The 25,709-nt window shown below is 33.7% G+C and overlaps 1 protein-coding gene across 6 annotated transcripts in view; it reads left to right on the top strand.

Moving 5' to 3' along the window:
* PSIP1 (PC4 and SRSF1 interacting protein 1) overlaps nucleotides 1-25,709 on the top strand; it is a 37,838-nt gene that overhangs the window by 7,380 nt on the left and 4,749 nt on the right. For 2 of the 6 annotated variants that reach the window (XM_074330357.2, XM_074330359.2), the window contains exons 4-16: nucleotides 6,834-6,972; nucleotides 9,148-9,252; nucleotides 10,179-10,241; nucleotides 12,973-13,026; nucleotides 14,671-14,767; nucleotides 16,042-16,117; nucleotides 18,626-18,851; nucleotides 19,714-19,832; nucleotides 22,537-22,592; nucleotides 23,180-23,250; nucleotides 23,457-23,558; nucleotides 23,676-23,889; nucleotides 25,066-25,171. In XM_074330357.2, coding sequence (XP_074186458.1) covers nucleotides 6,834-6,972; nucleotides 9,148-9,252; nucleotides 10,179-10,241; nucleotides 12,973-13,026; nucleotides 14,671-14,767; nucleotides 16,042-16,117; nucleotides 18,626-18,851; nucleotides 19,714-19,832; nucleotides 22,537-22,592; nucleotides 23,180-23,250; nucleotides 23,457-23,558; nucleotides 23,676-23,889; nucleotides 25,066-25,171 — 1,428 coding nt within the window. The other 4 variants (XM_019739139.3, XM_074330360.2, XM_074330361.2 and 1 more) reach the window with 4 other exon arrangements.

The raw sequence follows: 25,709 nt of genomic DNA, 5'->3' as shown, positions 1-25,709 counted from the left end.
CACGCTTCTCCATCTCCTCTGCTACGTACAACTCAAGTCCATACCACAACTACTCTTGCAAGTAGTGTTTTAACCCTATCTTGGTCTCCATTTCCATTCTTCATACATAGTTAAAGTGATACAGATATTCCAGTCAGATCTTGTCATTTCCCTATCCAGTGGCTCCCTTATTAATATTACCTACAACCAAAACCCTCAAATTTTGTCCTCAAATGCTGTTTATAAGACCCTATTTGAACTAGCCTATGCTTATTGCTTTTCCACCTCATAGTTTTGCCCTGTTACATAAATATACTTTATTTTGTCTCAGGTCCTCCTTGCTTGTTTCCCTTGGGAAATGCCTTTAGACTTTTAAGGTCTAAATTTTAATTCACAACCTCCTTTTATTGCGTATTTTCTCTATTGTAATGATGATTGAATTTTTTTTTTTCCCCTTCACCCACAAGTGAAGAGCTTGGAGAGCAGGGACCTTGTTTTTCTTGTTTGTTGTCATTTACTTAAGTGCCTGGCACATAGTAGCTGTTAAATAAATATTTGGTGATAGATTGAAGGTTCTATAACCTAGATAAAATTATTTGTTGATTGTGAATTTGCTTTCTATTAACTAACATTTATATAGTGTTTAAGCCAACTAGATCAGAAGGCTTTTTTTTTTTCCCCAGTTTTTTTTAGTTTTTATTTAAGTGTGTTTTTCCAGGACCCATCAGCTCCAAGTCACACAGTTGTTTCAATCTAGTTGTGGAGGGCGTGGCTCACAGTGGTCCATGTGGGGAGCCAACCGGCAACCTTGTTGCTAAGAGCACATTGAGCTAACCAGCTGCTCCCCCAGAAGGCTGTTTTTAAATCATGACTGCCATTTACCTGCTGTATAACCTTCTGCAAGTTACTTAGCATTGTGTCCTTTTCTTCCTTATATGTAAAACGGGAATAATATTCCATCTCAGAATTTTGGTGTGCAAATAGGATATTACATGACAAATGCTTATAACAGTGATTGGCATGTATTAAACACTAAATAAATGTCAGCTATTATTAATTAAAGATAATGTTGCATATTATTTTTTCCAAGACTAATAGAGTTATTAAATTGCTTTATACATGCAGTTAGTTTTGCTAATTACCACCATTGCTAATGGAGGGAATTTTTTCACTTAGGCCTATCTATTTCTCTAAAGTTGAGAAAATTTAAATGAAGATGGTTTTGCTGCTTTTATCTCCTTACTGCTCTCACTTTGGATACTCAGTTCTACGAACTTTAAAACCATGCATCACAGGCTGTTTTAAAACCTGCTTAATGTACAGTTTCAGGAGTGAAGGTGAAGGGAAGTACTGGGGGGGCGGTTGTTGTTGTTGTTGTTTTTGTATGACCTGTCTATCAGAACGGAATAAAGGAATGAATCACAGGGTAGGATTTTATTTTATTCTGCATTGGTTCTTCTGTATGACTTCTGTACTCTAGCCAAAGCTGCATGTGTTGGTGTGAGATTTGTATCGTTTTTCATAAACCTAATACCTCATAATGAGAGGAACTGTTTGTTCATCTCTATTCCAGCAGGTTCGTGGCACATAGTAGATCTATATTCAATTGTCTGTTGAATCACTTTCCATTATAAAGGAATGCACGCTGTTGTAAAATATAAAATCTGTTTATAAAAGTATATTTCATATTTTGTGATTTAATAATGGAGAACATAACCAGCAAGGTAGAATCAGTGTTTTTAAAGAATAGGACTTTCTGTTTGGTAATATTATTTAGCAAGTTAAATGAGTTTTGAGTTTTGTATCTTCAGCTCTGATAAGCTTTCCCATTTTTTATATGTGACTTCTGATTTGCTTTAAAGGAAGAATTTTAGGTGTGTGGATAACTGAGCTTTTGTGAGGGATATATGTATACTTGTGGGTATACACAGTTTTCAAAAAAGTTAATTTAGAGAAATAGGTGCTTTTCTGTGTACTTATATTCTGTAAAAATTGGGATATACAGGAACACAGAGCCTATAGGACTATGCCATGTAAGAGAAATGTAATTGTACCATTGTTCATGATTTGCTATTTTGTTAGGGTATTTTACATTAGCCTTGATTCTTAGGGCTTTGACATTGGTATTTGAAGTCTGAGTTTCATATATACCTACCTATGGAGATGGCATCAATATTTTATTAGTCGATGTTTCAAAGACTGTTATAGTGGATGAAGGAAATCCTGCAACCTTTCTAAGGAATGTACAGAGTTGAGGCTCTGCTGCTTAATAGCTGGATAACCTTGCGTGAGTCAGTTCATCTTTCTGGCCGTCAGTTTTCTAATCTTTGAAAAGAGGATTTTGGTAAACCTTAAAGTTCCTTTCAGCTCTGGAATTTGGTGGGTAGCCTACTTGGAATTAATGTGTATCTATTTGTTGTTAACTTTTAAAACAACATAAAGGAGTGTTCTCATTTTTACTCCTTTTTTTTTAGAGACATGTTAATTTTTTTGTTATATTTTCTTTGAGATTTTAAAATGGAGTGCTTGGACAAGTGAATCAGCCACAGCCACATAAGGTTGTGCCCTTGAGACTAGTGATGGTTGTCTGAAAACTAATCTGGGCCCTGCTCGCCAATCCTGTGGGATTGTATCTCCAAGGAGTATTCCGTGTGTGGTTACTTACTTATTTTATTAAGATGTAGTAGACATACACTATTGTATAAGTATTAATATATTCCAATATTATTACCATCACAATTGGATACATTTACATGTTGCAGTGTAATCACCACCATAGTGTTACGCCTCCATCATGTCCCATAATTGTTGTTTCTATTTTGTGGTGAGCACAGAGGAGGAGTCTTTTTTTATCCATCATGATTTTTTGTCTCATGAAGGGGCTCTTTGACCCACCTGTTCTACTTAGACCCACCTATTCTACTTAGATCCTTTGACCCACCTGTTCTACTTAGAATTTATGAAAATTGTGCAATGTTTCATACAGTTGCATTATTTTATAGTATTAGGTTGGTGCAAAAGTAATTGTGGTTTTTGCAGTTTTTAACCTTTCAAACCGCAATTACTTTTGCACCAACCTAATACATACTTTATAATTGATGTAGAAAATGGTCCAACAATAGACAAATTAATTTTGGGATAGCCATGCAGTGAAATAGAATGTAGCTGTTAAGTAATTGTAGACATGAAAAGATGTTCATTTTCATTTGAAAAATTATTTCTGGATGAGTATGTATCATACATTAACATTATATTTATGTGTATATACAAGTACACAACTAAAAAGTGGTGAAAAATAGTGGCTATCTATAGTTGGTAAAATTATGGATCATTTTTTCCTTGCTAGAATGTGGTATTCACTGAAAAAATATTTTAACAGCTTTATTGAGATGTAATTCGTATGCCAAACAATTCATTTAAAGTGTACAATTCAATAGACCTTGGTATATCCAGATAGTAGGATAGCCATTTGCACAATTAGGACATTTTCATCACCCCAAACAATATCCCTGTACCCATTAACAGATACTCCTCATTCCTTCGCAATTCTCCCTCCTGTCTTGCCCTAGACAACCGCTAATCTATTTGCCTTTTTTGGGCATTTCAGGTGAATGGAACTATGCAACATGTGGTCTTTAAGGACAGGCTTTTTTCACTTAGCATGTTTCCAAGGTTCATCTATATTGTAGCATGTGATAGTACTTCATTTCTTTTTATTGCCAAATATTGCCTTGAATTGATCTACCATATTTATCCATTCATTAGTTGATAGACTTTTGGATTGTTTTACTTTTGGCTATTACAGATAATGCTGCTGTGAACATTTGTGTACGTTTTTATGTGGATATGTTTGCATTTTTGTAGGAGTGGGATTCCTGGGTCATTTGGTAACTCCATGTTTAATCTTTTGAGGAATTGCCAGACTGTTTTCAAATGAGCTGACACCATTTTACATTCCTATCAACAATGTGTGAGGATTCCAGTTTCTCCATGTCTTTGCCAAGGCTTGTTGTTGTCTGTCCTTTTTTATTATAGCTAATCCGAGTGGGTGTGAAGGTAGTGTCTTATTGTGGTTTTGATTTACATTTTACTGACAGCTAATGGTATTGAGCATCTTTTCATGTGTGAATATTTTTTTAACCTTCTATACATAACGTGAAGATGCCTTAGATGAAGTGATGCCAACAAAAAACATGGAAGGTATTTCACAACACTGAAGGTAGTGCAAAGGATAAAATGTTGGAAGCTGATCAGACTTGGAAGGGAGTATGACAGTTGACTTCGGCACAGAAAATACACTCACTCTGTATCTTAGGTTATGTGATCAGAAGGCGGCAAGCACTGTTCAACTGAAACACTTTAAATCTCAGTATGTCTAATACTTTAAATTACAGTCTACTAAGTGAGTTTTAGTTTTACTGTTTCCTTGTACACTGTCAGTAATAGAGTGTTTAAAGTTTGACAATATTTAAAGATTATGGAACAATCATAATTTTTCCCATTGTTTATTAAGATTGCCTTGCATGGTCATTTTTATGGTCTCATACTGTCATGCAAAGTGAGGACTGCCTGTTTTGAGAAAAGAAAAATCCATGTAAATTTAAGGTGTCAAACCTATATGCACTAAATAACATCGTGGTACAATCTTTTGAATAGCTTTTAGGTTTAGAATCATAATCTAAAAATGCCCCATGTATGAGGATTTAAAACATTTTTCTGTAATTTTATTAAGTATTTAAAGTACCTTCCACTTCTTGAATTTCCTGATGCCAACAATTTTGAGCCCTTTGGGAATTTTGAACTATTAATGAGGGTGGTGTCTGATTTTCTAAGTTGCTGCTTAATTCAACTGTTTCAGGCTTCTTTCCAGCTTCAAATCTCTGTTGACATTGTCTCTGTAGTCTTTGGCCTTAGTTGTTGTTTTTGTAGGGTTTTGGGGAGAGAATTTGTGTTAAATCCTTTGTTCTAACTAAAAGTGTATTTTATTTTTGATGGAGGTATAACTCAAGTCATTTACTTAGAATTGGAACTGATTATGTAGGAGGAATTCTTTTACTGTTTCAACTAAATGTGTTAATTTTTCTATTTTGAGACGGGGTAGGAATGAATGTTGCCTGGTGAAAGTCTGAATTTCTGGATTAAAAGAGATGATTTAAGTGTGCCTTAACTGATGTGCAGTTAAAATACATGGGTCCAATGAGTATTCCTCAATTACAGAATTTAAATAATAAAGCTGACTTGTATATGCACGATTATATTTAAATAGAGCTCTAAGTCTCTTCAATTGAAACTTTATCTTAAAACCTTTTAAAATGTTCTAACTGGAATGTTAATTATAGTCATTAGGTCTCCAATTCTTAAAGAATTTCAGCAGAAAAGGAATTTGTGATAAATACTGAATTAGTAATTAATGATCTTAAACCATAGCACATTTTAGAGGAAATGAGTAGTAAATTGGTTTTCTTCTTTGGAGAATATGTATACAAGTATAACAACCACCATAGCAAAATCTTGTACATACCGTGCATCTACTTTTGTAGAATTGAAAGACTTCTGCAGAACTGACTGACAAAGGGAGATACAAGGGGTCTGTTTTGGAGAAAATAGTCTAAATACATATGTATGTATACACACACACACACACACACACACACACACACAGAGTTGAATCTCTGGTGGATTCCACACGTGTGAATTCGCCTGCTCACTAAAATGTATATGTAATCCCAAATCCACACTTGTGGTGTCTTGATGGTCACGTCTGTGCAAAGTGTCAGAACGTGTGAGTAACTTGATGCGCGCGTTCCCAGCTGCGGCTGCACTGGGCAGTGCTCTGCCGTCTTATTTCAGCTCTTACACTATACACACAGGGCCTAATGTGCAGTTTATGTAGTGTCATGGTTTTTGCATTTTGTTGGTCATTTTGCTGTTTATAATGACCTTCAAATGTAGTGCTGAAGTGATGTTTAGTGTTCCTAAGTGAAAGTGTGCCACGCTGTCTTCTCACGGAGAAAGTATGTGTTATATAAACTGTTGGAGGTGAGTGCAATGTTAGTGAATTACCAATATATAGTAAATTAGGTGTCTTTAAACAGAAACACGTAAAATAGATTATGTATTGATTGGTTGACAAAAATGTGACCAGAGGCTCACAGGAACCTATGTTGTATTTTGCCTGCGGCATTTGTGTGGTATTCACTAATTCAGTATTTGTGATGGCTTTATAGACGTAATCACCACAAACACAAGAATTGATTATTGAGTGTGTATGTGTGTGTGCCTATATGAATGAACAAACCAGTTATAACATCTGATTACCTCATTGAATAAAGTAAAATTCTTGACACATTTTATTTTAAAAATTGACTTGTATATATACAAACATACAACAACATATACATATAGTAATATACGTTTTTGACAGTGTTTTATGAATTGTGTAACATACCAATACTTTGAAATAAATTGTATTTGCAGTGCATTTAAATGTATTGGTTAATGTAATCGTGTCAGTTTTTATTTTCATTTTTGTGCATTTTTATATTGTAAAATATACATTAAATTGACCATTTTAACCATTTCTGAGAGTACAGTTCAGTGGCATTAAGTGCATTCGCATTAGGCAACTTGTGTGTTTTTTTTAAATAGGATTATGGATCTAGGAGCCTGTGAACTTAAAAGTATTTCGAATTAAATACAATTATTTGTGTCTACCCTTTTTGTGTAAGATTTTTAATGCATTTTACATTAAGAATTCTTGATAACTGCATCATAGATAGCATAGAACTATTGAATAACTTCTTATATTCGGGATTGCTTTGCACTCACATTTTTCCCCCCCTCTCCTTTTTTAGTGCTTTTTTAGGCCCAAAGGATATATTTCCTTACTCAGAAAATAAGGAAAAGTACGGAAAACCAAATAAACGAAAAGGCTTTAATGAAGGTTTATGGGAGATAGATAACAATCCGAAAGTGAAATTTTCAAGTCAACAGGTGCGTCATGTTACATAATATTTAGTTTAGTATTATGTATTTGGGGAATAATCACTTCTAACTGTAGGAAAATATTGATTTAAGAGCCTCGTGAGTTTCAGACTAAATTGTTCTTATTTGTGAGGTTGATCGTTGACCTTTCATATCTAGATGAACTGATAAAAATATCTGCATGGTTAAACATCTCAGAACTGTGATATATTCACTTAATTGAATTCCTTCTAATTGAGAGTTTATTTTATACATCATTGAATTTAAAGCCATGTGTACTGTTCTTAAATTCAAGTTTATAACTTGAAGGGTTTGTTTTCTGACTCGTTTTAATTTCTATATTGATAAAATTAGAATGTGATCCTCACATGGGTTAAATTAAATATGTGACAGAAGTACTTAACGCACTATGAAAATTATACTTAATGTTTTTGATGTCTAGAAGATTAGCCTTGAAAACCCCCTTTTTATTCTGTTTTTGTGTGTCCCGAGCTTTTGTTCATTTTTATTAGACTTGAGATAGTAAGCACTAGGAAGAATATGAGTAAGCCTAAAGAAAGATAGCAACAAACGGAAAATTTTGCAACTTTCTAATTCTAAATCTATTTTTTTAGTTCTTTATGTGCCATGGTTTTTCCCATATATGAGAACTTTTCAGATGCTGTTCTATCTGGAACATTTAAATCTTTCATTGATGCGCCCTCCAGCTCTGCATTAAATGGTCCTAAGTGCCTTCATTGCCGTTCAAAACTTACTTGTTACAGTACTCATCATACCACATTGTAAATGCTGCTGTACTTGTCTTAACTGCCACAGTCTATTAGCTCCATGAACAAAGGAGTTGTATATCCTATGTGCCTGGCATTGTTAACATGTGTGGGCAGAATAGGTAGTCACTAAATATTTGTTGCATGAATGTAAGAATGGATGGTTTCCCATCATTATTGCCTCGACTGTGTAAAGGGAGTCTAAAGAGATTGAATTGATTATTTCCTGAAACTAACATCTTATAGCTTCAGTTGAATCCTGTGATTGTGCCTTCAGAGTCTTTTTCATACACCAGTTGCCAAGCATGGTCACCCTATCCTCTGTTCTTATGTACCTACGTTATCTCCAAGTAGTTTTCACCATATACTTGGAATTTCCCATTTCACAATGAAATTTTGGTAGGTTGTGTGCACAAAACCCAACAATATTTTTGTCTTTAACAAAAGGATGAATGATTGTACTAATGTGATGTACTCTGTTCCCGGCCCAGACACATTCCCAGTGGCACATTCCTAGAATTTGGGGAAAGCAGTCATGCCCAAACTTTTACAAAACAAGCAAAAAATTGGCCATCATAATTTGTAAAAATTTCTATAGTGCTGTAAGTAATTTGGGGGGCATTTTTGTATTCTTTTGGTTATAATTTTATAATTTTGTGGTTTGTCAGCATTGCGTTCTTTTTTTTTTTTCAAAAGAGGAAATGGGTTTACCATTTAAAAAACTTGCCAGAGTAAACAGCTAGAAAGGGGCCCAGTTTGGAATGTAATGCTATCTTGTAGATCTGTGCAGACCCTCACCTACCAATGTGTACTGCGTTGCTTCTGTTACTCACTTTTTTTGGTTGGTGTTACGAAAGTCTAGAGCCTCTAGATCTAGACTACATGCTTAAGTACTTTTAAAGTTTAATAATGATTAATGGGCTCCCATTCAGTACCTGTTAAATTAGAATCACTTAAGTTTGGGTAAAGTCTTTAAAGCTGTGATATATATTCTATCCTGTGCTAAGGCTGTTTGTCTTGGGTACATAGATAAGCTTCTCGCCAGAATCTTTTCAGTATTTGAATATAGTGTAGGTCTATGCTATTTTGAATCAACTTAAACATTATATCTTGTTGCACATTTGTTGGTTAGAAACATTAAGATAGTATTCTTTGTAACTACTTCCATTTCAGCCTCACTATTTTATCCTCTACATTCAGCTGTAGGAATACAATCCCTTATAGGAGGACTTTTCTAAAGCAAATAGTAGCATGTAAAACTATTTTAAAATTGTATTTATGACAAGTGTCCTGTGGATAGAGATGAGGGTACTTTTCTAATTTTCTTGCAAACAGGCTCTTGATTTTTCATTGGTTAAAAAAATTTTAAGTTGGTGAAATCTTACTTTGTGAAATTAATAGACTCAATTATTCATAGGCATCAGCTAAACAATCAAATGCATCATCTGATGTTGAAGTTGAAGAAAAAGAAACTAGTGTTTCAAAGGAAGATACTGACCATGAAGAAAAAGCCAGCAATGAGGTGTGTTTAATTTCTCTTGCATTCTAAACTCATTTTGTTGCAAGGATTGCAAAGTAGAAAGTAATAAAGTAGTTGAGTAATGAATGAGAAAATTATTTTTGCTTATTTAAGATGCATGGATGTTTTTATTTGAAGTTATTTTGCTTTGCAAAATTGGTCCAACTGTAGGAGAATGGGTTACTGCTAGGAATAATTTTAAAGCAAGGTATTTTGGAGTGGATGTACTGGAAAGGGTATGGAACTGAATTTTTAAAAACCTAGATTTATTTCCAACTCTGTATTTGCTGATCTGTGAGTGGGGAGACTCACTTTAGCTCTTCTAGGCCTCCTGGAATGGTTGTGAGGTGATCTCCCAAGCCCCAGCCAGCCACCTCTTACAATTCAGGACTCGACAATAAAAAAGTGGTTTCACAAATTTAAATATATAAACTTCGTGGTATAGTAGCAAGTGTGACTTTTATATTTGATCTGACAGAGGAAAACCTTTTCTTTTTATGAAGATACTGGGGCTATTTCACCTTATAACGATAATGTTAATACTTTATTTTTACATTGGGGAATATCGGGGAACAGTGTGTGTTCTCCAGGGCCCATCAGCCCCAAGTCATCGTCCTTCAATCTGGTTGTGGAGGGCACAACTCAGCTCCAAGTCCAGTCGCCGTTTTCAATCTTTAGTTGCTGGGGGTGCAGCCCACCATCCCATGTGGAAATTGAACTGGCAACCTTGTTGTTGAGAGCTGGCGCTCTAACCAACTGAGCCATCCGGCTGCCCCATGTTAAGGCTTTTAATGTTTGTAATTTAAAAGGTCAGAGAAGCAAAACACATTTCACTAGTTGTAGAGAAACATGCTTGTGACTTCTAGTTTAAGAAATTTTCTTTCCGTCTCGGCATAATTTATTAAATTTCATCTGTATTTTTTTCCTAGGATGTGACTAAAGCAATTGACATAAACACTCCAAAAGCTGCCAGAAGAGGGAGAAAGAGAAAGGTAATTTTACTTTTAACCAAAGGTATCTTAAAATAATTTTTAGGTGGATTAAGGAAAAGTAGAGATAATAAAACCTTACCTTTTAATTTAAACTTGGCCTTTTGTTCTAAACTCGTCAGTGTTTTAAAGGGTAGGTTATATTTACTTAATAAAACTATGTGTTTCTTATATAGCACCCTTAAGTTGGATGGTAAAGGAAGTAAAATGCACCAATTTTCATTTCTTTTAATGATGCCTCAATTTTATCTCTATGAAATGGATAATGTTATACACACACTGATAAGGTTGTTGAGAGGATTAAATGAATTAACACATGTAACATTCATAATAAATTCTGGTACATACGTAGTAAGTGGTATGTAAGTGTTGTCCATTATTATGTTGATATTATCTACAACATTGTTGCATGAAATGAGAATAAGTGATAGTTTAGGACTAGGAAAACTGTATGCTTTTAATTAATGTGAGTTTCTTCTTCCCTATATGAAATTTTATTCATCACATCTTTTTCTGGCCTATTTATGTCTCAGACTGTTGTTATATGCCAAAGATACAAAGAAAACTAAGAGTTCAGTACCTCATGAGGGAGTAAACTAGGAAAACAAATAATTACAGTGGCGTTTTCCCCCCTGTGGGGTATGTGTGGAAGGGGCTATGATAATTTGAACAAGGTTTTAAAAGATAGGCAGAATTTTGTCGGGCAGATGGAGAGGAAGGACATGTGAGGCAATTTGAATAGTATATACAGGGGCGTAGAAGAAATTTCATTTCAGGTGTTGCGTTTCAGTATTACCAGACCATAAAGTTAACAGGGAAAAGGGGTACAAAAAAACGTCAGCGTTATCCTGAACAGCTTAAACTTAGAGAACTGATGCGAAGCCATGGAATCACTTTAAATTTTAGGGGCCTCCTCTTTTAAAGCAGTGTGAATGATGGGGATTGGACTGGGGTGGTGAGACCAGTTCATTGATTAATTCATTCAGAATTTTTTACTACACTGGCCCAGGCAGAGAACTGATCAGTGAATAAGGAAGATAAGCTCTCGGTTCTCATTGAACTTATATTTCTGTGGAGACAGACAGTAAATACATAAGAGAGTGTAAGTGAGGAGTTACAATAGTGACTTGGTAACTGCGTTATGAAAGGCCTTTCTAAGGTGTTAGCGTGAGATTGAAAGAGCAAGAGGAACTTTATGGCAGGTTTTTTATTTTTATTTTTTTAGTGTAAATGAGAGTTGGGATTTAAGAGCTCCTTAGGAGCTAAAGCCCCCAGTTGATTGGAAGCGGGTTTGAAGGGATTGGGGAAGAGGACAGGATGAGTATGGTGTTGGCCTGGGTGATGGATTAGATACTGAGGATGCCAGAGATGTTGGCTTGGGAGCAGAAGCCTGGGAGGAGGAAGTGAAACAACTGTGGAAAGTAGACTGGAGATCCAGGGATAATAGGTTGTTCTGACACCAAGGGGGGCAAAGGGAAATGTTAAAGATGCTGTACCTGATATAAAGGTAGAATAATAGACGAGTTAGTCATGGGAGGAAGTTTACAGGGAAGAATGCAGAAAGGAGAATCCTGAGGGAATGTAATGGAGATGAAAGCTTGCTTTGTAAAATTACTGCTGAGGATGAACTGTAAGGAGAAAATCTAAGAGAGAATATAGAAAAGGAGGAGAGAACTTTTAAGAATGAGGGAGTGGTCAGGAGTGCCCTGATATAGAGGGGTTCCAGTCGGATACGGGACAGGTAGGCTTCCCCAGGGTACTTTAAGTTCAGATGGTAAGGACTGATGAAGTGTGTTGGAGAATATAACGTTTAATGTTGAAGTTACACTGTATTTTTGAAATCTTTGAAGGGAAGGAGAAAGGATGCAGAAACAGGGATTTGCATGGTTAAAGGAGAGTATTTAAAGTGGAAAAACTACAGTAGTTAACATTTTTTCTTTGCAAATCTAGGAAAGGTGGAAGATGTGGAAATACTATAAATTATTGTATGTAAGGACATGTGGATGAGGGAGAAGGGAGGGCACATTTGAAGGAATTGACTTACCAGGAAGAAGGAGGTGGACATTTCATTCTTTTTAACATTTGAGGGAAAAGTGGGAGGAGGCTATTAAAATTTTCTAGGGAGACTTGGTAGTTAAGGGAATTTTTTCCTGCTGGTTTCATTCTTTCCCTTTTGTACTCAGTTCAAAGCAATACTGCATGTATGGTAGAAGGCAGGAAGAAAGGGTTCAAAGTTCATGTTAGTGAGGGAAGAAGAGGGTATGACCAAAGACACGGTAAAGGATTAATGGGTGGCTTTGAGATCCCACCTGAGATTACATAAAATGAATGCATGTTGGTATAATTTTTTCAGCAGGACTCAGCAGCAGGGTCTAATAGAGCAGGGAAGGTAGAATTTTATAGTAATCCTTTGTTGGAGATTTGTGGGACAGGTGGAGCAAAACAACGCACAGGGCTTGAGAACACATAGAAATACGTCTTGTGAGGGGTTTGTGTGTGTGTATGTAGGGCTTTAGGTAAGATCATGAAGGGGAGTAGAACTAGAAAGTGGGGTAATAAATAGGGAGAAAATGTGTCACAGGCTTAGAGTTTCAGTTAGATCAAGTAAAATATGGAAGAAATTAATTTACAGTGAGAATATTTGCATTTAAGGTATCTAAATACATGTATAGTATTTGAAATGATAGTCTTTTCTCTGGATGAAATATTTCTTATTCTTTGATTTTATTTTAAGAGGAATGGCTTTGACTTGAATGATTTTGCCATAAGTCAAGAAAACGTATACATGGTAGGTAGGACTGGTTTTTTGCTTAGTATTAGTGTTAATATATATTTTTGTTACAGTATTTGTTATTGATGAACTTGTTGCCTCTTACTGGTATCTCCTCAGAAGATCCATTCTACCTGTAATTCTTATGTGATGTTCTGATTTATTTGCAAAAGTAGAAAGTGTAAGTTAAGAGGTTTTATTTTGCACTGAAGAGTTCATCAGTTTGAACTTGAGAGTTTGAATTTTAGAAAACTTTTGCCCTCTTAACGGCCCAATAGGGAAAGAGCTCTCATACAGTCTTGGGTTCTCAATCTTTGGTACCTGGAGAGCTTGGTAATAAAAACACAGCTGTCTGGCTCCCTTACCCCAGAGGTATTGAATCAAGATTGGGGTAGAAGTAGAATCAGGATTTGGGTAGGGGGTAGGTGGTCCGTAAACTCTTAAAATTCTGGATATACAACCTGAGCTAATGTTTAGGGAGCAATTTCCTTGAGAACAATTCAGGGGTTACCATAGATGAGTTTGCTTTTAATAATGCTTTGAACATGCATTATTATATTCCAATTACAAAAGCAAAAATAATGTTGAAAAAACTAACCAAAAAAAGGGATAAGTTCTTAGAAGTGGGATTGCTGAGTCAGATTTGTATGTTTATTGCCACTATTCATTCATAAAGATACTCTTTCAGAAAGGTGTTACCAGTTTATTGATTATTACTTATTGGTCATAAGTAATCAATATATGAATGATTCCCCCCATCCTTACTAATACTAGGTTTATCTCTTAAATGTTTGCAAATGAGATTGTTGATTAAAAGATTTTCAGTTTTTTTTTAATCAATAAGATTGGATTATGCATGTTTTTGCATGCTTTATTGCCCTTTTTTTGTTGGTCCTAATTAGTGCTGAATTCTAAATAATTGGGGTTGGGGAAATATCTCATAGTGGTCCTATTCACTGTTTCTTTCCTCCTTTTCCATTATGATCAGCATTGTATTTCCTTTCTAATAAGTGGTTCTTAACCTTTGTTCTGCTCTAATACTTGAATCAATTCAACTGATTCTCATTTGGGGCTGTTATCCCTTCAGGGGGTATTACAGTTTGCAAAGGGTCATTGGGATGTCTTATTCTCTATACGGTAGTAAATCTCTTCATGAAAAATAAGAATAACTCCTAGGGAAGAACATCAGATCTCAGTCAGTTCAAAAATAAAACGTGTACATATTAACAAAGTTAAAAAAAATAAATACAGTAACTTAATTTTTTACCTTTTCTGATACAAGAATATTAACTTAGTTTTTGTAAGCACACAATGTAAAGTGTTAGCATTTTTAGATAATTACTGTACATTTATAAGCAATGTGTGGGTTACAGTGTTAATTACATTATACTTCGTACTTTGGTTACCATTTGCATTGAGAATATTACCTCTTTTTTAAATGACTTAGGTTGAGAATTATCTAAAAATTGAAGTTTTTATTTGTTTCTTAGAGTTGTTAACTAGGATTATAAGCTAAGTTTGAGGATGTTACTTTGATGCATTGACTGTTGAAAAATAATAAAGATCATGCTGATACTTGAATTTATCTTAGAGGCATAATTTTACCATTAACTTTTTTTTTAACCACTTACTAAATAAATGAATCAAATTTTTGTGATTCAGGCAGAAAAGCAAGTTGAAACCGAGGAGGCAGGAGTGGTGACAACAGCAGCAGCATCTGTTAATGTAAAAGTGAGTCCTAAAAGAGGACGACCTGCAGGTAGGATTATTGATGTTTAAATCTCTGGCTTATGATCAGTATTCTAATCCATTTAAGTGTGTTTCAGATACTTCAGAATAGTTGGGTAGGCAATGGGTTATGTATAATATACAAATTTCAAAGTAGACAACTTGGTCTGCTATGTGATGAAGTATTTAAATTTGAAATAATTGCTTGGGACTTTTCATTTTCTGTTTTATCCCTATTGGATTTTCCCTTAATAGCAGCAAATGAGGCTGTGTGAGGTTTAAATTACATGAATTACATGAATGATGGGTTTATTTTATTTCTCAATTTACAAAGCATAAGCTTTCCAAATGGAGTTATAATGAAAGCAAGAGGAAACAGCATTTGAGTAATTAAAGCTGTTAATATTTTAAGTTATTGCATTCTTTATTTAGGACCTTTACAATATGCAGCTATCATCAGCATTGCCCATTTAAAGTATTTTCTTAATTTGGCAAATTGGACTTAGTTTGCAAGAATCTGCTTCTAATATAAAGTAAAACAAAATTAACCAAAATTGAGCGTATTTTTTTCTGTTTCATAATGGGATTCTTACTGAGAAGGGGGTAAAATGAGTACTATTCAGAAAGTGGCAGGGGAGAATTTTACGTAAGTTTTTTTTTGAAATTTAACGGTGTTAGAAAACTCAGTGAATTCTGATACAAATTTTCAAGGATGTGAATGTACATCTACATATAATAATATTCTAATATGTATATGAATATTGAATATAAGTGCTATCATAATTTTGTGATATTTCTATCAAAACAACAATGAAAGATGGATGTTCTTTTAAGCCCTTGTAGCCATTCTAAGGACAAATTGAAACTTACTGTTGATCTACCTTTTCAAATTTTCTGCTGTTCGTTTGAACCATTGATGGCCCCGGGGTTGGGGAGGGGGAAGAGAGGTATATTATCTTTAAAACTTAAAATAATGATACCTCTAATAAGCCACTAACTAATATTATACTGTGTTTCCCCCAAAATAAGACCTAGTCAGACAATCAGCTCTAATGGGTCTTTTGTAGCAAAAAATTATATAAGACCCCATCTTATTTTATTATAAGACGGGTCTTATAATGTAATACATCACATCATAACATAACATTAATTTTTGCTCCAAAAGAAATATTAGAGCTGATTGTCCGGCTAGGTCTTATTTTCTGAGAAACACGGTATATCATTTGTAATCTTTATATTTGAGATTGGCATCTTGAAAGGAAAGCTGGTAATTACAGATTTTTTTTTTCCCCCTGTGAATCTTAGCTTCGGAAGTCAAGATTCCAAAACCAAGAGGCAGACCCAAAATGGTAAAACAGACCTGTCCTTCAGAGAGTGACATGTGAGTTCATTTTTAATGTATAATTAGTTATGCAATAAATGAGACTTGACTTGCAATAAGTATAAATCTCTGCATTTTTACCAGTTTTATTTTACAGAATATTTATTACTCATCTGTATTTCTAAAAAATGATGGGAAAATTTACTCTAATTTTTTATTAGGTAGAAAAGTAAAAATTGGTAGAGAATCACAAAAATCTTACATGATTATCATGCCATTGATCCAAGATGTTTTCTTGGTGTACCAGAATATAAAGATATTTAGATAATGCAGGGTAAAATCTGTAATAGGGAAATTAGGCAAGATAGTACATTTGAAGAAGTTTTCTACAAAGTATTTTTGAAGCAATTTCCACAAACCTTTTTTAGCTACTCCCGAATAACTTTTGTTATATTTTAAAATAATGCTAAAATTGTTTTTGTAGTGTCAATTTTAAAGTATTTTGGAATGATAACTACTTACTTATCAACAAAACAATCAGGTCTTTTCCCTCTGTTGGCTTTTCTGGGTAGAAACTTCACCAGAAGGAATATATATTTAGACAAAGAAGGCAAAACTTTTTGTAGCTATTGTGTTTAAAACTTTTTTTAGAGAGCGCTCAAGTGTGAATATGTCATTTAGGGATGGATTAACAGTGTTTTGTTTTGTTTTTTAAAATTTTTTTTATTGGGGAGTAGTGTATTTCTCAACAGGGCCCATCAGCTCCAAGTCGTTGTCCTTCAATCTAGTTGTGGAGGGCGTAGCGCAACTCTTCAGTTGCCGTTTTCAATCTTGAGTTGCAGGGGGCGCAGCCCACCATCCCATGTGGGAATTGAACCGGCAACCTTGTTGTTGAGAGCTCACGCTCTAACCAACCGAGCCGAGCCGTCCAGCCTCCCCGAATGACTTTATGATATACCTTTTAATCTTTTTTCTTTTAAACAGCAGTATAGTATTCCACTGGTATTAATATCATAATTAAGATCTATCCCACTTACAGATACATCCTTTTAAAAAACATTTCCCTATTTTGTACATGTGTAAATATATTAGAGTACATTGTTAGAAGTAGATTTGCTGGCTCAAAGTGTATTTGTATTTTTAATATCTGCTTCCTTCCATAGGGGCGTAACATTTTGGGGGAAGCAATTGGTCATTATCTGTTGCGAGCCATGGAAATACTTTTTATGTTTGACTCTAGTCCCATCTCAGTGAAATTGATTATCAAAATAAGTATATTTGTGGAAATACTGAAGTTAAATGATTTTTCATGCTTTTTCTTCCATCAGTTAAAAGGATGAAACCCATATGACATTTGAAAATAAGAATAACCAATGATAGTTATATGACAAAAAAGTTCTATAGAGAGAAAAAATGAATTTTTATTCTAATTTAAAAATCTCTTAAGGGTTCAAGGAAGCAGTTGTCTGGTAGGAGGTCAGTAGATTTGGAGTTGAAATATTGGGTTAATTACTGACCTTTTGCACCATTTTCTGATTTGTCAAATGGAATGGGTTGGACTATATGATGTGAAGTACCTTTCAGCTCTCAAATCTTTTCAAGTAATTGTAAAATTTGTGAAATTTCTGTGAAATACCTTGAGTAAAAAGGTTAATTTTTTTTTTTTTTTTGGGTCTATTAGAATTTATTTGGCGTGTTTGAGCTGCAGGAGGTCAGGCTAGAAAAGACTATAACCTCAAAAAGGTTAATTTTTAAACAGCTCGTCCAAGTTTCAAGTTGTATTTCTTTGTGTTTAGTTGAATATATATATACATATATATACCCTGTGTGTGTGTGTGTGTGTGTGTGTGTATAAATATATATATGTGTACCCTAAAAGTAATTATGTGGTTAGCATTGACACCATTTGATTTTTCTAAAGCCTGTTAGCATAAATAACTCATTTATTTTTGCTGTAGTAATTAGCATAAATACCATCCACTGGTAGTGTTAGGATTACTGAGCAGTTTCAGCAGTTTGACTTGTTTTAGTGATGTCCCTGCAATCCAGCCTGATGGGATTGCGGACATGCTAGGGAGTTAAGTGCTGCTTCGTACTCAGCTTAATTGGCCATGTATTTTATATGTGTAACTTGGGAGCCCTTTACCTTGCAGAGAATATTTGAGTTCTAAAATGACAATATTTGATCATATGCAACTCATTTTTGCAATTGTATTTGTCCCAGTCTATTTTTTAAACAAATATTTATTCTTACAAATATGTAGACTATAAACTCCATGAGGTCCAGGGATCTCACCCATCTACAATTCCTATATCCCTAGAGTCAAGAAAATAGTACCTTGGCAAGTAAGATAATAGTTAACATGTTTTTTCTCTGAAAAGGATGTTCTTTTCCGTTTATGATTGGATGGTAAAGATACTCCGTTAGTATTTTAAAGATATCTTAAATAAAAGATATATATTATAGCTTATTGTTCCTAAAATTCTTATTTGGGTGACTGGGAGTATGGTTGAATGACAAGTATTGAGACATAAAAGTTCCTTTTCCATTGTTGCACTCTAAAATAGGGTAACTGAGGAAGACAAAAGTAAGAAAAAGGGGCAAGAGGAAAAACAACCTAAAAAGCAGCTTAAAAAGGATGAAGAAGGCCAGAAGGAAGAAGAAAAGCCAAGAAAAGAGCCAGACAAAAAAGAGGGGAAGAAAGAAGTTGAATCAAAAAGGAAAAATTTAGCTAAAACAGGGGTTACATCAACCTCTGATTCTGAAGATGAAGATGATCAAGAAGGCGAAAAGGTAGAATGTTTACATATCAAATCAGATATTCTACTTTTAGTTAATGTGTCGTTCTTAATCTTACTAAACATCCACTATCTCTGAAAATCCATAAACGTGATGAAAAGTTAAAATGAATGTACCTTTCTGAATAAACTTGAATTAGCTGTTAAAAGGCATACTTTAAACTTTATTGTATATTCTAAATTTCTTTTCACAATTATGATACGGATTTTTAAATATTATGTAATAAACTTCCAATAACCCTACCTATGTAGAAAAGGTAGGAAAATAGAGATTAAGCCAAATAGGCTGTAACCAGTGTGGACATGTAAAAGAGAAGTGCATTTGTGTATAGGTTTTTATTATTTGCCTCAATAAATTCTCACTACTCTTCAGGCCTATGTAGTATACATTTTATCAGTGGTATTTTATTTGGGTGCCACAGTTGTTTAGGAATTTCATTAAAGCTTTGCATCCTTTTCTGTGTATAGCCTTAGAAATCTCTAATCCAGGTCGTGTAGATCTTTCTTTTATGTGATTACTTAATACTTTAGAAAGCAAAATTTTTAAACTGGATGGGTTGAGCAGTGTACTTGTCAGTGAAGAGATACTGAAGTCAAAATCATAGTGTAGAGGTTAATAGCTTGGCATACATCATTTTAAGCAAAGGACATCACTCTTACAGCAGAGCAGAAAATAGATTTCAATTCTCAGTATCATCAAGGAAAAGTTAAATTTAGATAGCGACGTGTTAATTGTGAGATTTAAAAAATTTAGTAATTTAAGTACTAGTTGTTTTTTCCTCCTCCCAATATTGTAATCATAGAACACTAGTCACTGACTTGATAGTTAACTAAATCCATCCTAATTCTCAAAACAGAAGAGAAAAGGTGGGAGAAACTTTCAGTCAGCTCACAGAAGGAATATGCTGAAAGGCCAACATGAGAAAGAAGCAGCAGATAGAAAACGCAAGCAGGAGGAACAAATGGAAACTGAGCAGTAAGTATTTACTTATTCTAAATATTCATTTTTAAGCTAGCATGAAATTTTTATAAACAATGGAATCTCATTTTCCAGACCTTACAAAGACTTTAAAGATGTGATTTTTCCCATGTGTTAGGAAAAAAAAATCTTCAGTATATGATGATAATCATGTTTCAGGCTCCATTCTTTTCTGAGTAAGAGGATGAAATTCACTGAGGGTAATCACCCTGTGAACTATTTTTAATTTAAACTGAAAGTACAGATAAGGTTTAACTGTTAGTGGCTTTGTAGAAAATGTCCTCATCCTCTATTATTTATTTGTGTAGTATTAAATACAGAAAGAGTGGTGATAAAATATTGATGGAGAAAGAGTAAAAGAAATATCCTTATTTGTTATACTACCAGCAGGCCTTCCCCAAAAGACCAGCAAAAAGAACAAAAGCACAGTTGGAAACCCAAGAAGCCAGTAAATCTTAAAGGCTGACTGGGTTTGCATTAGATGTGTGCAATATAAATAAAGTTCAAAACTGATTTCTCTTAAGTTTTGATACTTGCAAACAGTATATACTTAACCGTGGGGAATGTCTTTCCCCTTTTATTCAATAAAAGAATTTTATTGGAAGGAAAACAGCAATGGCAATGATGATTAGACTTCATGTGTTTTGCATTTGTTTTCCTAGTTAACTTAGACTCACTTCTGAGTTCGTTCCTTGTAAAACGTTTCTTTGTGAAGCATCTTGAATTGTTCTGACTAAGCTTTTTTTGTTTTAGTGAGGAGGTCATTTTAAAAACATGCTCTAGGTCACTAAAATAGACTCAATGATAAGCAGCACAATTCTTAATTTTGTACTTTATTATATAACACATTTGTAAGCCAAAAAAGTCTTTCTTTACAAGTGTAGCATTTGACTATCTGCTTTCTTAGTTTGGAGGATTATATATATATATATATAAAAGCAGTTTCAGCTGCTTGAGGGAGTAATTTAAAAACTGGTCTGAAGCTCAGAAATGTTAACTCCCTCTAATGCGGTAGACTGACCATTTCTGTAAATATTAATTTTTTCTTACTGTCCTTTTCGATCCTTTCACTGAAAAGCTGTTGGACTGTTTGTTGTTTTTAACTTTATTGTGCTCTCCAAATTGACATAAAAGTAGCCACTGCTTAGTAAATCTAGCCCAACCTTTCTTTAGTAATCCAAAGTTATCTTTATGTGTTTCAATTTCTTTTTGAATGTCCTCCGAATGTAACTTTCTCAAATTCTAATATTTGTGTTTTCTTTCCTTCTCCTGTTATTACAAAACTTTGTACTTGGACAGTTTTGCTCTGTAAAGCATTTCAGATGCACTTGTGTGAAATGCATTATGCAAAATAAAGTTTATTGTATTGTATTCCCAGCCAAACAACATGTAATCTACAGTAATAAAAAATATATCTCATTTTGGGCTCAAAGCATTAATCCAGTTACTGAAAAGAAAATACAAGTGGAGCAAACAAGAGATGAAGATCTTGAGACAGACTCATTGGACTGAATACCCCCCTCCCCCCCTTTGATGGAAGAATGTTCCAGATTCTAAATTGAGGACTTCATTAATGGCATTATTACTGTGTTATGATTGTTAAAAAAAATTTCCTGTAAGGTACACACTACATACTAAGGTCGGCCATCATTCTTGTTAAGTTTTTTTCCAAGCTTAAAATGAAGCCTTGTGTTTGAAAATTAGAATAAGCTCAGATGAAGATGGTGGTTGTACATTATTTCATTTAGAAAATATAAAAGTTAATTTTGTTTTGAAGTTAGGTGTTAAACTGGAATAGCTATTATACCCCAGAGAATGGGGCAGTTGTGCCCTTCCCTTGACATTCCTTTGTTGTTTAATTCTTTAGAATCTTAATTGTTTTTTTTATCCTGAGAGATTAAACATAGCCTTGTTAAGAAAACAAAAATGAAACTGTAACCAAAATTTTAAAATAAAGTTTTTTTAAAAAAAACCTGATTTTTAGGTATTTTTTTTTGTTCTTGTCTATTTGAATTGGTTTATAATAAGGCTGAAACTCCAAGCCAAGGTATTAGAAATTAGTAAGAATTTATTTTTGTGATCTACAGTACCATGGTACCTTTTTATTTGTGAAATGGTATGTAAATGTTAGTGAATATTATTTAAGTTTGACATACTGGCAAAAACATTTTTATGTAATAGTATTATCTTTAAACAGCCTATTTAATGTTGAAACGAAGTTCAAACCCTTCAAATTATCTACCCTTTGGAGATATGGGAACAATTAAATCAGCCTATTTTGAGGTGTTATTTTTTAAAATACGTATACTGTAGAATTTATTAAACATTTATAGGCATTCTCTTCTCACTATGGCTTGTTTGTCCACTGACTGATATGTCTTGTGACAACACACTATTGTTGGGAAAAAATTACACCATGAAATTTAAAATTATTTTATTTGTGATGCCACTGAAAAAATGAGACTGTTAGACTACTTATTTTAGCATGGTTCTACAAGTTTTGAGCTTTGCTTATATTTATAGTAATTAATACTAATGTGGCATTGCAGACTTCTAAGAATTAGTCAACTCCTTGTGATCTAGGCTACTGACTTACTATTTAAAAAAGAAAGATTTTAACTTTTACATAAGGGATTATGAGCATTTGGTAATCAGTCACCAAGTTCCAATGTTTTGAAATATCTGTGTTAACATTTGATAGGCAGAATAAAGATGAAGGAAAGAAGCCAGAAGTTAAGAAAGTGGAGAAGAAGAGAGGTTAGTTATTTTACTTTTTAAGAAGAATAAAATTATACATAGGAAGTTATACAGACACTTAATTTTTTTATGTATAGGTTTTGAAATTTGTTCTTTGTGTTCTTAAATTCTGCAAATACTTTTTTCCAAATCCTAATGGATTGTATATACATTGCATTGTATTATAATCAGGTAAACTGGCTAAGGAGTTCATTATTTTAATGCTCACCTGATTAAGTCAAAATTTTCTAACATTGCCAAAAGCCAGATGTTTTCCCATTTTTGACAAATCTGGTTTGAGACAGATTTTGTATTTGTTAAATGTGTAAGGTGAAGCAGGTGTTTAAAGGCTAGAATCGATAAGTATATTATTGGATGCTGACTGCTTATTTTAGAATAATGCAGCTAAGATGGTGATTTTTTTTTTTTCTTATATAATGAATGCTGCTTTCCTAAAGAAAATACTAAAAATGGCAGAAAACTTCTTAGTGATGTAGAGAGACTACTAAGAACATTTTTAAAATTTACCAAGCTTTCCATTGTACTTTGCTTATACGGAAACATGGGTTTTAGAAAAACTATTTACTGTTTCACATTTTAATTTATAGAAACATCAATGGATTCTCGACTTCAAAGGATACATGCTGAAATAAAAAACTCACTCAAAATTGATAATCTTGTAAGTGTTTAATACCTCATTTAAAAAGTGTTGCTTTTATAGCTTATGTTCTCATAATTTTAAAAGTATGTGGATTTAAGATAAAAGGGACTATTACTGGTTATTTTGTACTACCTTGTTAATTTGAGATTTTAAAAGTAATCTTTAGAAATAGATTATATGGGCTTGGTAATTAACAGTCATGAAATTACTGTTTTGTCATGAAGGATGTGAACAGATGTATTGAGGCCTTGGATGAACTTGCTTCACTTCAGGTCACAATGCAACAAGCTCAGAAACACACAGAGATGATTACAACACTGAAAAAAGTAAGTGATCTTGAGTCATACCGATTTTTAAAATTTCCTTAAAACCACTTCATTAAAAAGTAACATTTAAAAAATGAATTAGGAAAATAATCATGAATGTATATTTTGTTTTCTCAGATACGGCGATTCAAAGTGAGTCAGATTATCATGGAAAAGTCTACAATGTTGTATAACAAGTTTAAGAACATGTTTCTGGTTGGTGAAGGAGATTCTGTAATCACACAAGTGCTGAATAAATCTCTTGCTGAACAAAGACAGCATGAAGAAGCAAATAAAGCCAAAGATCAAGGGAAAAAAGGGCCAAGCAAAAAGCTAGAAAAAGAACAAACAGGTATGTGGTAATAAACTGTTTTCTAGGACTATTTATAAAAAATGATTTTGATATATATCATTAATACCTCTCTACATTAAATTACGAAAAGGTCTCATAAAGCACTTAACAGAATGTAACGTAGCCAACCTTAGCTTCCATTTAAGTCTAAATTAGTTGTAATTAAATACTACTAGTATTTACTGCTATAGTTGACTCTTGAACAATATGAGGGTTAGGGGTGCCAACACCCTTTTCAGTCAAATTCACATACAACTGACTCCCCCAAAACATAACTACTAGTAGCCTACTGTTGACTGGACACCTTAACATAGTACCTGTTTTGTATATGTATTATATACTATATTATAATAAAGTAAGCTAGAAAAAAGAAAACGTTACTAAAATCATAAGGACATTTTTTATTTAAAAATATACATGTATAACTGTACCCGTGCAGTTCAAATCCATGTTGTTCAAGGGTCAACTGTATTACTAGCAGTTACTCTGTTTTCATTTAAATTAGGAAAAATTTCTAACCTACACAAAGTAGAGAGAAATGAACTTTCCACGTCCCCCACTGCCCAGCTTCAGCAGTTATCAGTGCGTGATCATTGCTCTTTAATACCCCCATCAAGATTTTTCCGTGACACCCCTGAAGATTATTTTGAAGCAAATTCTAGATATGCCATAAAAATTTCAGGATGTATCTGTGATGTACTCTTAAAACAGAATCAGTATTATTAGTTCCCCCAATTCCATGTTATTAATGTCTTAGCAGCAGCTGCTGAATTGCAGGAACCAACATTTAAAAGGAGCTGGATATTGTACTCATAATTTATTATATTAGGGAATGATACAGTTTTCCTTAGAGATTTGTTAATGAAATAAGGTTTATATGAAAGCCCTCATTGTTTACTTAGTAGTAAGGCACAAAATCATGTTAATTAGGAAATACTACTTGACATTTTTTGTTCTACAATACCAATGATAAATACGAGATTCTACTGATTCACATTGTTTTTTTCTACAAGTTCTTACAATGTCTCAGCTACCCTAAGGATTACAGGGTAATTTCAAATAAAACATGTTAAGTATTAGAAATTTCAGCCATGTTTTGGTTTTGATTTTGGATCTTTAGCAGACATCTTAAAGCATGAGATGCTCTAACAGTTTTCCATTGGAATCTTTCTAAAGGTTCAAAGACTCTAAATGGAGGATCTGATGCTCAAGATAGTAATCAACCACAGCATAACGGAGACAGCAGTGAAGAAAGCAAAGACGAGGCCAGCAGTAAGAAAAAGTGAGGACATGTTTTAATGGGTTGTAATGTGTTTTTAATTGTTAAATCACATTGCCTTTTGAAGGTTACTTGTGTAAGGGATTATATTTTGATCTCAGTTCTTGAATTAGGTTAGCAAGAGGCAAATAAAGGAGAAAACAAAACCTTTATTTACTCTACTATGTCTAACCAATCAAGGGAATAGAGCTAGCAGGAATCCAGCTTAGGAAAAAAACAAAACTATTGGACTTCTTTTACTGATACACCCTTAATAATGATTTATGTTCATACTTACTTGAATTGTGACAGAATAAAAAATTAGATCTAGAATAACAGGCGATTTTGTGTTATAGTTCCCACTAACTAGATATGGAACTGTAGTTATCCAGGTCTTGGTTTGTTACATTGTATATTAGGACTTGGAATCAAGCATCCCTTCTAATTCTGGAATTCAGAGAAATCTTACTGTCTCTGTATATTATCATACCCCCTTTTCATTAAGGTTTGTAGAGAATTCATTTTAAAGCAGGATATGATGGAAAGAGCCTGGGCCAGGATG

The sequence above is a fragment of the Rhinolophus sinicus genome, chromosome 16 (assembly GCF_057876585.1).
Source record: "Rhinolophus sinicus isolate RSI-liver-muscle chromosome 16, RSI-T2T, whole genome shotgun sequence".
In the NCBI taxonomy this organism is placed as follows: domain Eukaryota; kingdom Metazoa; phylum Chordata; class Mammalia; order Chiroptera; family Rhinolophidae; genus Rhinolophus; species Rhinolophus sinicus.
The sequence above is the reverse complement of the archived record's forward strand: the minus strand, read 5'-3'. Positions and strand labels throughout refer to the sequence as shown.